Source organism: Quercus lobata, chromosome 12 (assembly GCF_001633185.2).
Source record: "Quercus lobata isolate SW786 chromosome 12, ValleyOak3.0 Primary Assembly, whole genome shotgun sequence".
NCBI classification, from domain to species: Eukaryota; Viridiplantae; Streptophyta; class Magnoliopsida; order Fagales; family Fagaceae; genus Quercus; species Quercus lobata.
In genome coordinates this window covers 9,825,341-9,840,781 of record NC_044915.1, presented here as the reverse complement: position 1 = coordinate 9,840,781, position 15,441 = coordinate 9,825,341, and the positions used below count along the sequence as shown (strand labels likewise).

At 34.4% G+C, this 15,441-nt stretch overlaps 2 protein-coding genes across 2 annotated transcripts; both read right to left on the bottom strand.

Moving 5' to 3' along the window:
• Positions 1-3,532: 3,532 nt before the first annotated feature.
• Positions 3,533-4,603, bottom strand: LOC115970202 (uncharacterized protein At2g29880-like). Its single transcript, XM_031089862.1, has 2 exons — positions 4,538-4,603; positions 3,533-4,120 (listed from the first exon to the last, which is right to left on the bottom strand). The coding sequence occupies exons 1-2, from the start codon at positions 4,601-4,603 to the stop codon at positions 3,533-3,535; spliced, it is 654 nt and encodes a 217-aa protein (XP_030945722.1).
• Positions 4,604-11,423: 6,820 nt separating this feature from the next.
• Positions 11,424-13,663, bottom strand: LOC115969963 (COP1-interactive protein 1-like). The gene is made up of 2 exons (XM_031089607.1): positions 13,571-13,663; positions 11,424-13,287 (listed from the first exon to the last, which is right to left on the bottom strand). Exons 1-2 carry the CDS (start codon positions 13,650-13,652, stop codon positions 11,426-11,428), a joined length of 1,944 nt encoding a protein of 647 aa, XP_030945467.1. The 5' UTR covers positions 13,653-13,663; the 3' UTR covers positions 11,424-11,425.
• Positions 13,664-15,441: the final 1,778 nt, after the last annotated feature.

Below are 15,441 nucleotides of genomic sequence, written 5' to 3'. Positions count from 1 at the left end.
TTTTTAAATTTCGAAAATTTAAAATGATTTCATTTAATATATTTTCTTCAAAATGATATTATTATTATTATTATTATTATTATTATTATTATTATTATTGGCTTATACTCAAATACAACATATGAACAAAATAGTATTACCTTTTCAAAAAAGTAAATGGATTCCATTAGTTTGTTATGGCTTAATTAGTTGAAGGAGCCTCCGCAGTAATTGACTACTATACATGGAATACTCTATGGATACAATTGACAAGTTACTATAGACAAGATTAAGTATGAGTTCACCTGACTTCCTCCTTAACCTATTAAAAAGCATAAAATGTAATGATTTTTTGTAATAATTTTTTTTTCCAAAAAAAAAAAAAAATCTCTAAATGGATTTTTTTTTTTGTTGAGAAATAAGACTAGTCCTTTATTGAATTAATAGAAACTTCTATCAAACATTACAAGATTGGCAGCATCACAATGGATGTCTTCTAACCAAAATTGAAGGTTCGAGAAAGATCTTTGCTAATTTAGTTAATTTATCAGCTACTGCATTGCCCTTGCGTTTTACATGGGTGAAAGAATGTCAAAGTGAAATATTGAATGGATCAATATGAGCTGAAAATATACCAATCTAATATTTAGCTATGACTTTCACTCATATTGAATTGCAGCCACTCTCTTTTTTATTTGTAGGGTTTTATTTGCCAAGTGGTCATTAATGTACATTTTGAAGTTTTCGGACCAATCATGCACGTGCAGCCAAGTAAGGTACCCTGTCCTATGGTATGTTCACTAGCTTTTACCCACGATGTTGGCATTTACCCTGTCCTATGCCATCAATTCAATTCTCATTCATTACTAACTTTCATATTCCTAAAAATAATTACGTATCTTCATTATTGCTCATAATTTGACTCACATTCATTAATTCCTTTTCAAAAACTCAAGAAGAAAAGCCGATTGTGAGAGTGCGTGGAAAATATCATTAAACTGCTTTTAGAGCATGTAGCTTCGTGGTATTGAAAATGGACTGAAACATACCCATTGGACTGAATTATGCCTAATGGACTGAATAGACTGAAATGGACCGTAATAGACCGAAGTGTAACCAGTGGACTGAATAGACTGAAGTGAACTGAAATGTACCAAATGGACCGAAATGGACCAAGTAGGCCGAATTGCTAATCTGATGGAACCAAATGATGAATCTACTAAGTTGCAAAAAATTAATGTTGAAATCAATGTACTACATGGGAGATGGACATGATGTATATATATTGTCACTACCTCATTAGTGATTACAACATAAATGGTTGACTACAATATACATGGATCTTTTTTCTTCTTAAATAAGTTTTAAAATACCATAAATATTGAAAATACCATAAATATTGAAAATACCATAAATACTATCTGTGTGGATTTTATTACAGGCCTTCTAGCATTTCTTTCCGAGTAAGGAAATGTTGTAATAGACCTTTCATCTTACGAAGCAAAGCATGGCTAGGATTTGTGCAAAAATCAACCTTTCATTGTCAAAAGGCTAACTGGATCCTATTCCTGGTCTGGTCTCTGCTGTTGAGACAGTTGGGAGAGGTTGGGTGGGATGCTATTGATTATGACAAGTGGTTTTTGTGTAGAATCATTGGACTGTGATGGAGTAAAGCTTCCGTGAAGTGAACTGGCATGCAGTGGTCAGTTTTAAACAAGACCAACAACCTCATGGGTAAGGCATGACAAATATACTCACAAGATAATAGACATATTAGAGTTCATAATTTTATAACTCTGATTAATTCCTCAGAATGACATTATGACAGACCACAATTAGTATTATTATTATTTTGTTGATGAGAAACTAACCAGAAAAATTTATCAAATAGAAAAAGGAAGAACAAAAAGAAGAAATTGAAATAACTACAAAAAATTAAAGACAGATTCAAATCAAATGGAAGCTATTATTCACCCAGAAATGCATGCAAAGCAGAAGAAAGGAAAAGAATAAGAAATTAGTGAACATCTGTGAACAGTGGTCTGAAAGCAAACTTCAGTACATCCTTCTAATTACTAGAAAATAAATCATTTCCTATGAATTGAAGTGCCCTAGAGCAGTAAACAAGAGCTAAGGCTACATATAGTACCTCTCCTTGTAGATTTCCACAAATTATGCAGTTTTTGATTTCTGAGGAAAAAAAAGCCCTCCAAAATGAGTTCAAAAGCTCTAGTTAAGAGAAGGAAAAACTGCAATTATATACTCTACTTGTTCCTGTTCAATTATTATTGGAGTAAAAGTACATCAAATATACTATTTAACGTGTTTAAATATTCTAAGAAAAGACATTTGATCTAAACCCAAACAGGAAAAAAAATTAATAAAAAAAAAAAAAAGACAGAGCCTTTCAAAGCCTACAAAAGCAGGTCAAAGCTCAAATACACACCCAGAGACAATGTTAGCTCAATTTCTTAACTTGTTACAATGTTCACAAAATAATAGAAGTGAATGCAAGCAAATGCATCTATCTTTTTTTGGTTTTATAAGATCAATAAGGATAGGCTGGAAGGATCCAAACCCAACCCCACTTCCATAGTAGTTCCATTATTATTAGTGAAGAAGAGAAAGAACACACTCTAACCTCTAATTAAGAAGTTGATATTTTTGCAACACAAACAAAAAACCAGTAGCAAGAAACAAAATTAATAGAGCTTATATAAAGCAGAAAAAGGGAGACTTAATCTAAAATTTTTCAACGAAGAAACTGATACTTCCAGCAAAATCAAATCATAATTAACAAAGAATGAGACAAAGATTTATAAAAAGAAATACCTGAAAGCTAAAGCTGGTTGTGGAGGCATGAAGATTTAGTAATGAGAGGCAATAAACAAAAATCCTCACCTGTAAATACCGTATATGCAGATGGTACACTCCTTTGCTTTGAGACCCAAAATGCACCTGATTTATGCAAGCTATATAGACCTGGATCAATTATAACAGACGTGGCTCTCTCATACCTGCGGATTTCATAGAAATTACAATCCTTTTATTAGCCAAAGTTGTATACAAAATTTGCAGACAATTCATGTGCTACTTTCAAACTAATTCCACCAAAACTACAAATAACTAACAAAAGAGAAAGGATAAGCCAAATACTCATTCCAGCCAATGTCACTTGTATGCTCAATAAAATACTACATTCTTAAAATAGCTAACAACGTCTGAAGCAGATATGTGACACAAAAAAGAAATTTGCAAAATGGAATGCAGCAGCTTACTTTTTAAATATATATATATATATATGTCACCAAAGTTAGAAATTCATAGAAGACATGACAACCACAAAACATATTTCTTACATAAATACCATACATGTCCCAAGGAGGTTAACATAATAAAGGAAGGCATAATGCAAACATTGTTCATAGTATTAACATAATACAAACTTTGCGTATTCACATTAAACCAAACTAAGAGTACTAATTAACTTCCTAGGCTGTCTACACGGCGCACATCATCAGTTAACTTCCTAGACTATCAACCACAACCACCACTACTGCAATCCACCCCCAATAAACTCAATCCAGGCCCTTCTTCTATCAACCGTCATGGCAAAAAAAGCAGCTCTACTCTTGGCGTTATGAAGCTCCTGCACGACCTTGCAATACGTGACATGATCGACATCGGTGTGCTGGTTCAGAAGAGTTACAGCTGCTGTAATTGACTCAGGGTCAGCCCCCACAGTAGAGTCTCCAGTGTCGATGGACTTTTTCCCCCGACGATTCCTCATGTCAGTAAAACCCCATATTGCCTCAGTCATGGATTCAAGGGAGTGCCCTTTCTTCCTTTTTCCACTTGAATGAGACGGTTCAGCTGGCCGCTTTTCAGCTTGCCTCCGGCTTTGGGCTTCACTCGGTGTGGGCAACTCCTCCACGTCATCCAAACCATCGATGCTGACATTGACATGTACCCTCTTAGATAGAAAGGCTGCATCAAGTTCTCTCTCTTCATCACTATTGGGAGCTGGTTGGGCAGATGACATTTGGAGGAAACCCGTGGCTGTGTTTGAATTGAAAAGAGTGCCCAACAGCTCATAGTGTCTCATCCCCTTTCTCTTGAACTCCTTGAATCTATGATTGACCTATTAACAACCATATATATTGGGTTAGATGTTTTATTGATATAAAACCCAATACAAAGTGGATGGCTAATTTATAATAACCGTATAACAACACTCTTTATTCCAAATTTCAGAAAGCCAAAAAGGTTTTTTAGGAAATTGTAGACATTGAGTAATTTCACAGATGAATAATATAAATAAAATAATATAAGTCAAAGATATAAGTCAGAATTTATAAGTCACATTAAACCCCATTAAACCCACAGTAAACCCCATATATAAGTCAGATTTTATTCCATTCCTAAAAGTATCATCATGGGAAAATGCTACAAAAAAACTATTTAAAGCCACTATTATTAATACACTCATAAGCCAATAAACCTAATATTTTTTATATTTTTTATATTTTTGATATTTAAGTCAGATTTAAGGACTTACCGCAAATGCAGCAGCCCAAGCATCGTCACTGGTCGTCACCGTATTTGAAATGGGGTCCCATCCCATTCCTGTACGTGCGATGAGCTGGGAGAATGTGCGGTGTCTCTATTTCAGTCGTTGATATTTTTGTGTAAGTTGTGCCTTGGTGTAACTTTTAGACGCACACTTGTTAAACTCATTGACAAATGTTGTCCAAGTTCCAGACTTGAACTGGCCTTGGGGCATATTCCCTTTAGCATCCTCTTCTAACAAGATATCAATAAAATGTCTCTCAACTGCTTCAGGCCACTTCTTATTCTCGGCATCATCCATCTAAATACATGTTGGTATACTTACATAGACTCGTAAAATGGTCTTCTATGATATGGATTTAAAATCTTTAACTTACTACTAGACCCAAGCAGCAGGCATATAAGAGAAAATTCACCCCATATAAAGGAAAATACAAAGATACACATTCTATACACATTAGTTTTAGCTCAACTTGTAGTGGCATTGTATATTTATGAAGGCATAGGAGCATATTATAAATTTATAGTTGAATATATGTTGAAAGGTTAATGTATCAAACCAAAGCTGAAGCCTTTTTCGTTCATGACATAAAGAAGCAATTATACTATTTTGAATCTTTTCAAGGAATGCACAATACTATTTTTCAATTATCATACACAGAAGTGAAGCTTCAAAGATTGTATGTAAATCTGAGAAGTTGGAACTACCATCAACAACAACACACAGTCCAGCCAAAAGGCCAGACTCAAAACAACAAGAGTCAACACACAGTCAGGATAATAGTACACTCAAAACAACAAAAACCTCCAAAGAGGTTAACAGCATTAGCAACACCAAGTTCAAGCAGGCCAACAGAAATCTTAGTTGTGAATTACCACATTCATTTTTTCATGCACTTATAATTTCAAGAAAAGAAAATTTTGATAATAACTTAATTTAAGAATAGATCTACCATTTAAGAAGTTCTCACTTAATTTTTTGTATATGCAGGTTTTTTTCACAGTTTGTGATTACCCACATTTGACTTATGCTTCATTTATTTCCTGAGGGAGCTTGTAGCTATCTGGGATTAAAATGGTAGTTTTAGGAATCCAAACTTTCTTTCCCCTCCTTCCACTTTTTGGCAACTAAATAGACCAACAGTGTATTGTATAAGTTATTTTCATGTACTGGATTTTAAAATGTTTGGAGATATTTGCAGGGGATGGGAACCCTATATAATAGTTGAAGTCTCTCTCTCACACAACCGTTTATACATACTCCCTTTCTACTTCAACGAAAACATTAAACCATAACACAGAACAAGCATACATCAGCAAGCCACAAAATGAAGAGATTTTTTCAATCAGCTACGTACAAGATTAAAACAGAACTTAGAAGCATGATTCACTATATATTACACAGACGTACCAGTAAGGGAACACGGTCAGAAGAGGAAGCAGAGGAGGAAGCAGATGCTCTGTAATGCACGAGAGAGGTGGATGAGGAAGGGAGTGAGGCGTCCATCTGAAAGAATATATGGGATTAAAAGAAGCCCTAACATGAATTAATGTGAAATGATCTGAACTTGATTGGGATGTGAAAGAAAGCTGAAACAAGTAATTAACAAAATTAAAAACCTTTACCTGACCGACCCCTTCAGACTGTGTGAGTTTGCCTTTTCCTTAGCAACAGAGCGTCGTTGGTGAGGAATTAATTGGGAGAAAGGGATTACTGTGATTCATAGGGGTTTCTTCCAAATGATGTGTGTGTGGGATTTTGACGCGTTTATGAAGCTACTGTTAGGAGTAATGGCGCCAGATCCGTGAGGGGTGAGGTGGAATGCCGCTGGGTCAGAGCAGTAATGGAGGTGGGTGAGAGGAGTAATGGAGTTCGAACTGTGATATTCTTTGTAGAGATGAGAGTAGAGAGGAGAGGAGAGATGAGATGATATTCTTTGGGGCGTGAAGACTGATGATATTCTTTGGGGCGTGAAGACTGAAGAAATGAGAGTAGAGAGGAGAGGAGACAAACATTAGAAAAAAGCTGATCAGTGGGTCCGAGCACAGTGAAAACTGAATTCAATTTTTATTACCGTTGTGCCATCAGAAACGTCTGTTCATTGTTTAAAATCACAGCCGAGCATGTTTCAAAAAATATATTTCAAACAGGGGTTTTTGAGCAACCATTTCCAAACAGCCCTATTTTAAACTCTGTCACCAAACATATTGTTTCAAATTTTGGACACTAGTGTTCAGTGTTTAAACATTGAACACTGTGTTTTCAGTTGACAAACCAAACGGGCTCTAAAAAACCAAAACAACCAGAACGTATAATCTCTCTCGCTCTCTCTCAACGAAGAAACCCAGACATTGGGTCAACTATTAGAGATAAGCCGCTGAGGAGCTCCAAAATCAACGAAGAAACCCAGCTTCCACCGATCCCAAACCCTCCTGTCTCCACCGTCGACCGACCATCTCAAACCCTCTGTCTCCACCACTGACCCACCACCTCAAATCCTATACTGTCTCCACCGCCGGCCCACAACCTCAAATCCAGTAAGCTTAAGTTCCTTTTCCCCTCCATCATTCCTGAAGGTACTAGAGCAACTTCTCCCTTTAGCCACTCCTTTCTGTACCCTCTCATTCTCAACCCTTGTTCCTTCCCCAAAATTTTGGGCTTCACCTGTCAATTTCAAATCATCTTCAAGTCTGTCATGTTCTTTGGAAGAACCTTGCTAGTACCCTGACGGAGCAGGAACTATATCAGAATCAAGGATCTCAACTACCGTATAGCTTGATGAACCACTGACAGAAAATGAAGCTCCCAGACTACTTTAGGTTGGCCGGCCGGCGGTAGAGATAGAAGGCTATGGGTGATCAGTTGGAGTTGGGTTCTGGGTTACATTTTACAGAGAGAGAAGTCCATGAGAGAGAGAGAGAGAGAGAGATCACATCATACGTATATACTTTGGTTTTTAGTTTTTATTTTATTGTTTATTTATTTAATAGGTGGTGTAGTTAACTAGGATCAGTTGAGTTAAGTTTACTTAAGTAATCATGTGCAATGCACATGCTATTTTTTACATATGTCATTTTATTAGAGCAGTTTGTAGTCTTAGGCTACAACTGGTTTTGTAGCTAAACTTTGTCCATAGGTTTTTACATGCAAAACAAAACACAGAAAATGATTTTCTGGTGAATTTTCCACAACACAGATAAACAATTAAAAATATTTTCCATTACACAAAATATTTTCACTTGGAAAATATTTTACATATTGCCAAACAGCTTAAATTAATATAATGGAATCCATCCTGTAGTTTTCGGTAAAGGGAGAAGCTAGGATTTGATTTCACATGATGGTTTCCACATTTTCATGCTAGGATTTGATTTCTTAAAGCTTTCATCTACTCTATTTCCTTTTTTCCCCTAAAATATTTATCTCTAGGGGTGTTTAAGAGCATTTTTAAAACAATAAATATAATAAAAATAAAAAGAGCATGGTAATTACATGCATTTTTTTTACACCAAAAAATAAAAAACATTGCTTGCATTTGATGGTGTTCATAAATGGCCAAAAGTAATTGAGGTATTTATTTATATTGGCATATCATTAGGTTTATCAACGAGTTTAAAAATATAACAATTTTCATAATATTTTTTTAACTGTTGAGGTAGTATGTTGTGATTGATGTAAATAAAAGTTATGATAATGGCGAATCTATATGAAAGTGATGTTGATCCAATTGCAATTTATCATGTTAATAGTTATGAAAATTATTATGTCTTTAACATTATCTTGGGTGTGGAACATAAAGAATTTGGGCCAAAAAGCCATGGGACACAAACCCAATCGCTTAGAAGTTAGAACATGGAAGGCCCACTATCAACAAACCTTATATAGTTCAAAAAGGACATCCAAACATTGCTCCATGCAAAGGTTTGACAAAAAGGGCAAAACTTAGGTTTTTTTTTTTTTGAGATTCACCTCTTAAAATTCAGTTATATAGCTATACTTAACTAAAAATATAGTTTCGTCCATGAGAAAAAGCCACATAGCTAAATTTTAAGAACCTAATGAACAGTACCTAAGGTATTGTACCTAAATTTTGTCATTAAAAAAACTTTAACACACCTATTTTAAGGAATTTTTCTCTCACCATTGTTATTTAACATAACCTTCAAAGTACTTCTGATTAACCCCACAGATTAGTCTCAGATATAGTAAATAAGCTTTTTCTAATTTGAAGCATGCTTTGGTCCTTTGTTGGTGTACACTTGAAGGATCCTCTCCTCACATTTGATTTCCCACATTATAGGTTGAAAGCTCAAATAGTGTAAAACACTATAACTAGTTTTGACCCCTAATTCTAAATTACGGCTTAATTACTTTTATTCTAACTTAATTAAGTGTGGAACAAGAGTAAATAAATCGTAATAAAACTGGAATACTACTCTAAGGCATAAGCATGTACAATAAACAATAAATGTAAAGTTTAAAGAGTAGAGAACAGAAATGCAAATACAAGATAACACCGAGACGTGTTATCAAAGAGGAAATTGAAGTACTCGACAAAAAACCTCTCCGCGGCCCTCCAAACTGAAATTGATCCACTAGTAAATAAAGTTAGAGTACACGAATATCAAAAAGACCCTCCAAGCCTAATCTACCCAATTTACTTGAACCCTTCAAGTTCCAACTACCAACGGCTTCACAAAACCATGTCTTCACTTGTTATTCGGATCCCGCAATTAGCTCCAAATTGCATCCCCCAATCAATGGCTTATTCCAATACTTTCATACACACCAAAACTTCTCTCAACACTCATAATGGATGAGGTAAGTGTTTGGGCTAAGAACCTCTCAAGGATGTGTAGATGGAGAGGTAGGAGTAGAGGAAAACTTTAGAGAAATGATGTAGATGATTGTGTGTTTACAATCTCTAACTCTCAAGTGTATAGTGAGGGTTTTCTCTCTCAAAAGTTTGTTTGGAAAAACTCCTTACAATTTCGTGGGTAATGTAGGCTTATATAGTGTTGGTAAAGTTATGAGAAAAACACACTTTAAAAAGCTCTAGGCAGTGAGTTTTGCGGATCACTCGCGACTTGGTCTGAGTTGCGAAGTGACTCGCAAAATTCAACCTAGCATGAGACTGTTCAGATTCCAACATGTGCTTCTCATGTGGCCTTTCCCAGGTTGTCACTCAAGAGCTAGTCATGAAATCTCCTTCTTCACAAATCGTTACCAACTCTTACATTAAATCTCACAATAAAAACAAGGAAATGATAGAACAAAAATACAATCAAATTTGACATGGAATTAAAGCCAACATTAAAACATAGTTGTAAATCACAGTTTTACATAGGTTATTTGTTTTTCCCTTTGAAAAGTGATGGGATAAAGGCAAACTATTATATATTTCTTGTACAATAATTCTGGTCTTGTCTTTATTTCGACTTGTTTACTTCAAGTGCAAGTGCAATACTAATAGATTTGAAGGCAGCATTGACAGAATCATAGAACTTAATGTACTTATTATCAATCTCCTGCTAAAATTTTCCGACATCCTATTGATCTTTATGAAATTGGCCAGTGGGATTTGATTTTTCAATAATACTATGTATATTCTATAGATCTTTTGCTTTGTTTCGGCCGCTACAAAAACCATGCCTCTGTCATCAAAATGCACACTAAGGACCTGTTTGGTTGGTTAGTTCTAACCAATATTTTCACATTTTAAATAATTTTACACATATTTCAATACACTTTTTCACCCACATGTATATCAAAAACACTCAAACAATATTACTCAAACTAACCTACCAAACAGGCCCTAAGTTACTAACTATTAGATTTAGATCTTCTTGTATTAAAAAAAAAAAAAATGGGCATAATCCAATACAATAAAAATGATGGAAATTTTATAGCAATCCATTTTCTGTGCAAATAAATTTCCAATTTCAAAAGTCAACCAAAAACAAGCGTGTCTCCCATTCTCTGTGCGATACGCGTAGGTAAAATGTTTTTGTCATTTCGAAATTAGTTCGCATTTTATTTTTTTAATCTGAAATTGCGTGGATAGCAATATTAGCACGTGATTTTCATGTCTTTAGAGATGTTTGTCTTTTTGTGTGAAATGTTTGTCCACCGTCCACCAAAAACGAGCAATGATATTTATTTATTTTGGCTGAATGAGCAATGCTATTTATACTTGTACAAAAAGGGGCCCAGTCATACACCTCATACATTCAATATCCATCCTCCCTATCACAACCTTTGGATTCAGTCCGGGGATCAGATATGATTATGAGATTCATATTTTATATATGAGAAGAATAATGAATAATATTCGATATATTAAATAATTATTGATATACTATTTCAGCTCGATCGATAAAGTTTTTTGTCAAGTAAATAATAATGCAGAGAGAGAGGCCACAAAAACACTTATTAGATTGTGTAATGTGGGTTAACGTCAATATCATTAGAAGCAAATTAGTTGCATTTAAGTTGTAGAATACGGAGATTTAGGGTTAAGTGAGAATAATGAGGAAGAGAAAGAATATAGACACGGAGAAAAGAAAGAAAAGGTTGAGGGCATTAACTTGATCAAGCCCATACCTTAGCATATATTTATATTAGGGTTTATAACATGATTACAAAAATACCCTTATTAATGTGCCAAAATATACGACAAAACTAACTCTATCAGTTGCCAAAAATTATGTAGCTCAACTGGTTGATACTCATCCCTTTATTAATATGCTAAAATAAACGACAACTAGAACTAACTCTAACAGTTGCCAATAATCATGTAACTTAATTGGTTGATACTCATTCTCTATGGTAACTATCAAATTATCAAAACAAAACGAAATAGTTATTACAGCCGTCCTAAGTTCTTGTTCCTCCTCTAGCGGTCATCTTTGACATTAAGTTCTTGAGATGATCATAACGGCTATATTGGTAATCAATCAAGACACAGAGCTGCCTTATGGCCTCCCTCTTCTCCTCCCCTAAACTCAACAATTCCTCATCCTTCTCTTTAATACTCTTCTCCAATTCCCCCACCTTCTTTTCAAGTTGGCTAATGGCTTTCTTCAGATTCAGCTTTTCCTCTGCTTCCTTGTTTTCCTTTGCTTCCAAATTCCAAACCTTCTCTCTTAACAAGACTTCCTGTTCTACCCTGTCATCAAGTTGGGCAACTAAACAATCTGTATAAACCTTCCGTGCTTTCATTTCTTTATTTCTCTCTGTCACCCATTCCTTTGCATGCTGAAGCTCATTTGACATCTTGTTAATACGATTAAGAACATTGATGTTGTCCACCTCAAGCTTATTGACCACCAGGTCTGATATACTCAATGTATTGTGTGCTGCTTCCACTATAGCCCTCATCTTTGTTATCTCAGCTCCATAAGTTGCAGTCTTGGCTTCAAGCACTCTAATCTCTTGCTCATACTTCTCTTTTGTCATCCTGTAGTTGTCTTTGTTTTCACTGTGTAGATGTTCTATGACCAGGACTCTTTGGCACAACAGACGGATATTATCCTCAATATTATTGCGGACCTTTTCTGCTAGTTCTTCTATCTTCCTTTCTGCAAAGTGTAGACTTTTCTTGTTTTTAGTGATTTCCTGTTCTTTCAAAGTTCTCTTCTCATCTCCAAACTTGCTTATTAATTCGTAGTTTTGACTTTCTACAAGGGTCAGTCTTTGACATGATTCTTGTTTATCTCTCTCAATTTGTAACTCCAACTGGCTTTTCTGAGTCTGCAAAGAATCCAAATCCTGTTGCAGATTGTTAATTTGTGCTGATAAGGTCATAAATTGAGTGGAGGCTTCATTCTCTTTAATTTTATATTTCTTTTGAAGAGCAGAAATCACGTGTCCCCTCTCTGTCAATGCACTCTCCAATTCAAGATTTCTAGCATGCAGCCCTTCCTTTTCCTCTATCAAGTCTGCAATTTTCAGTGAAGAATAGTTCTCACTGTCTTTGAGTTTCTCCAGGAGGCTAGCTACTTCATCTCCTTTGTCTTTTAACAAAAACTCAAGTTGCAAAATCCGGGCATGCAATCCAATATTTGTCTCTTTTAGCTGTGTAGCTTCAGTTGTTTTGCTTTGAATATGTGCTTTCATATTTCTTTTCTGGTCATGCAAGGATTCAACTTCAAATTTCAAGCCAGTTAACTGACTCTTTAACTCCCTTATCCTACCTGATGCTTGAGTTTTACGCGCCTCATGCTCCTTTACAATAGCCAGAAGTTCCCTTTCTCTTTGATCAGCTTCAACCCTCAGATTTTTGTTGATTTTCTCAGCTTCTTGAATTTTGCGCATTGCTGCCATGTGATCTGAATTTAAATATTCCTTTTTTCCTTCAGTAGAGGACAACTTATGATTTGGATCAGCACTTTCAAATTCTTCAGTTTCAAGTGCTTGCACGATGCTGCCTGCCAGCTCCTGATTTTCATTCTCCAATTTGCCATTATTACCATCTATTTCGTCTGAGGAATAATATTCCGAGTCCGAGCTTGAAGGAGACAAAGGAAAATTTTTCTCTTCTCCTCCATGAATTCCTGTATCCAAGTCTCTTCTAAGATGATCATACATGGCATAGAGTGATTTGTACCTTTTGTAAAAGTTCTCGACGAGTCCAACAAGTTCTGACTCTTTCTTTGGATCTTTTGTGATTCCATCTTTTCTCCATTCATTTTCATCCTTGACAAGCTTCAAGATTCTTGTCACATAATTTTCAGTTTCTGCAAATTACAGAAACAAATCCAGAATGCTGACATAGAAAAAAAATAATAATAAAATTACTTTTTCCCCCTTCGTAAGGGGAGAGAACTAAATTAAAAGTCTAAAGGAATTGAAGCTTTTGTAAGTAGCAAAAGTGATATGATTTACAACAAACTTGTTAGTACTTTTTAGTTAGGTTATTGCCTAGTAGTATATCATTAGAGAGCATTCTTTAACCTTCAAACCCTATAACTGCTAATACAATTGTTCAAGATTAAGTTCATTTAGAAGAGAGAGTTGCACCTGTTTTAGTCTGATCTAGTTCTCTGGCTTTTTCTGGATCAACTTCAACATGATACTCCAAAAACTTTGTCAACTCCTCCATCTCTAGTTTAGGTTTCTCAGCAAACCTACACATAAAGAGGTACTTGTCAAGATGAAGCAATTATCAAGCAAAACAGGCTAGAGATCTGGGGAAAAAAGAAAAAAAAAAAAACCCAAATCATGGGAAACCAGATTCTGCACACGCAATAATTTGACAATTGGTTACTAAGCAAAGACTCTAGCTGCTTGCCTAACAACTTTTAATTAGCCCATTTAATTATTAAAGGAACAAATACATTAAGTGCACAAGTGATCAAATTAACCCAAATTTAATAATTTTTTGAGATAGGTAGATAATAGTAGAGGAGGGAGATGTGATTTGAAGTTTCAAATCACAAATATTGAACACCATAAAGAATGTCATTACCACCTCAATCCTTTATTTATTTATTTATTTTTGAAAAAAACTAAAAAATAAAACAAGGACAGTTCAACATATCAGTTGGAAATATACTACATCATTGAGGGAACAAAAAAAAAAAGAAGAAGAAGGAAGCTTGCCTGCCCATTTGTAATGAGCAACTTTACTTATTCTCTCCAATGTATTAACACACTACTGAGTTTCCAAGCATTATTTATATATTATCATTTACCATACAAAAATAGGTAGCATTCATTGGTAGTAAACACATTTTATCCCAAAGAATTCTGTTGGAAATTTAATTAGCGGGGGCCAAAATTAGCTTAATATCAAATATCAAGAAAAAAAACGTGGGATCTTCCAGAATTGAACCTAAAATCTCAAAAAAAAAATAAAAAAAAATAAAAAATAACTAAATTTACTAAACTATAAATACTCAAAGTTCTTATTTTCCTAATTGATTGCTTAAATAAAAGGAAGGAAATGTTTTAGGAGTTATAATGTTGCTGTTCAGGTGCGCTTTAGAAAATTCCAAGAAGCCATAGAAATTTGAATTTAATGTTGTTTTACTTTTAGGATTTCAAATTATGAATATCTGAATGACTTAATTAAGTGGATCATTTCATGATTTAACAAAATAAATATAAAAAATAAATTAGTTACCTGTGAATTGAACACAATTTTTCTCCCAGATGAATCTGAACATACAGTGGAATAAATTAACCCAAAAAAAAAGTATTTTCAAGCAAAAAAACGAAAATAGAGAAAAAATTATAGTGATTTTTTTTTTTTTGGACAGGATTATAGTGACTATTCCAATTTTGTTGTAGTACTTGTCCTTTGAATACCCTTAGGTTCGGCATTATTACCGCAGAAACCACCAAGTAAGCATCTCATTGTTCTAGCTGTCTCAGGAACAAAAAACGCCATACATTCTTATCCTAGTTAATCCTAAAATGTTATTCGTACTGGTTGATTAAATGACACTTGTACCATTCCTCGCCTTTTTCTGTCTCTTACACAAAGACAAGGGCGTCGCTGAAGGAGGAATCCACACATGTTGTGAGACGAGTCTCATAAGACTGTCTTATAAAATATTATTTTAAAAAAAATTAAAAAGTCATTTATGAGAAAAAAATCTGTTTAGAATTAGTCTTTCTTTATTTATTTTTGCTGAACGATTCTCACAGTTTCAATTTTATCCTTTTATATATTTATATATGTACATATATTTAAGTGTATTAATTTCATCCTTCACTTCAATTCTTGAAAAATCAAAGTCCTTAATTATTAACGTGTTAATTTTGACACCCAATTTATAAAAAATAATAATAATAAAAAAAAAAAAATAAAAAGATAAAATGAGTTCTCTTTTGTGTTTGAGAGAGAGAATTCGCCTCATATTTCTATCTTTAGTCTATATAAAAAG

Excerpts from the sequence above, each read along its gene's own strand:
- LOC115970202 (XM_031089862.1), bottom strand. The coding sequence starts at position 4,603 with ATGGGATGGGACCCCATTTCAAATACGGTGACGACCAGTGACGATGCT. Across the intron at positions 4,121-4,537 it reads CTTGGGCTGCTGCATTTGCG|GTCAATCATAGATTCAAGGA; the intron begins GTAAGTCCTTAA and ends GGTTGTTAATAG.
- LOC115969963 (XM_031089607.1), bottom strand. The coding sequence starts at position 13,652 with ATGGAGGAGTTGACAAAGTTTTTGGAGTATCATGTTGAAGTTGATCCA. Across the intron at positions 13,288-13,570 it reads ACTAGATCAGACTAAAACAG|AAACTGAAAATTATGTGACA; the intron begins GTGCAACTCTCT and ends TGTAATTTGCAG.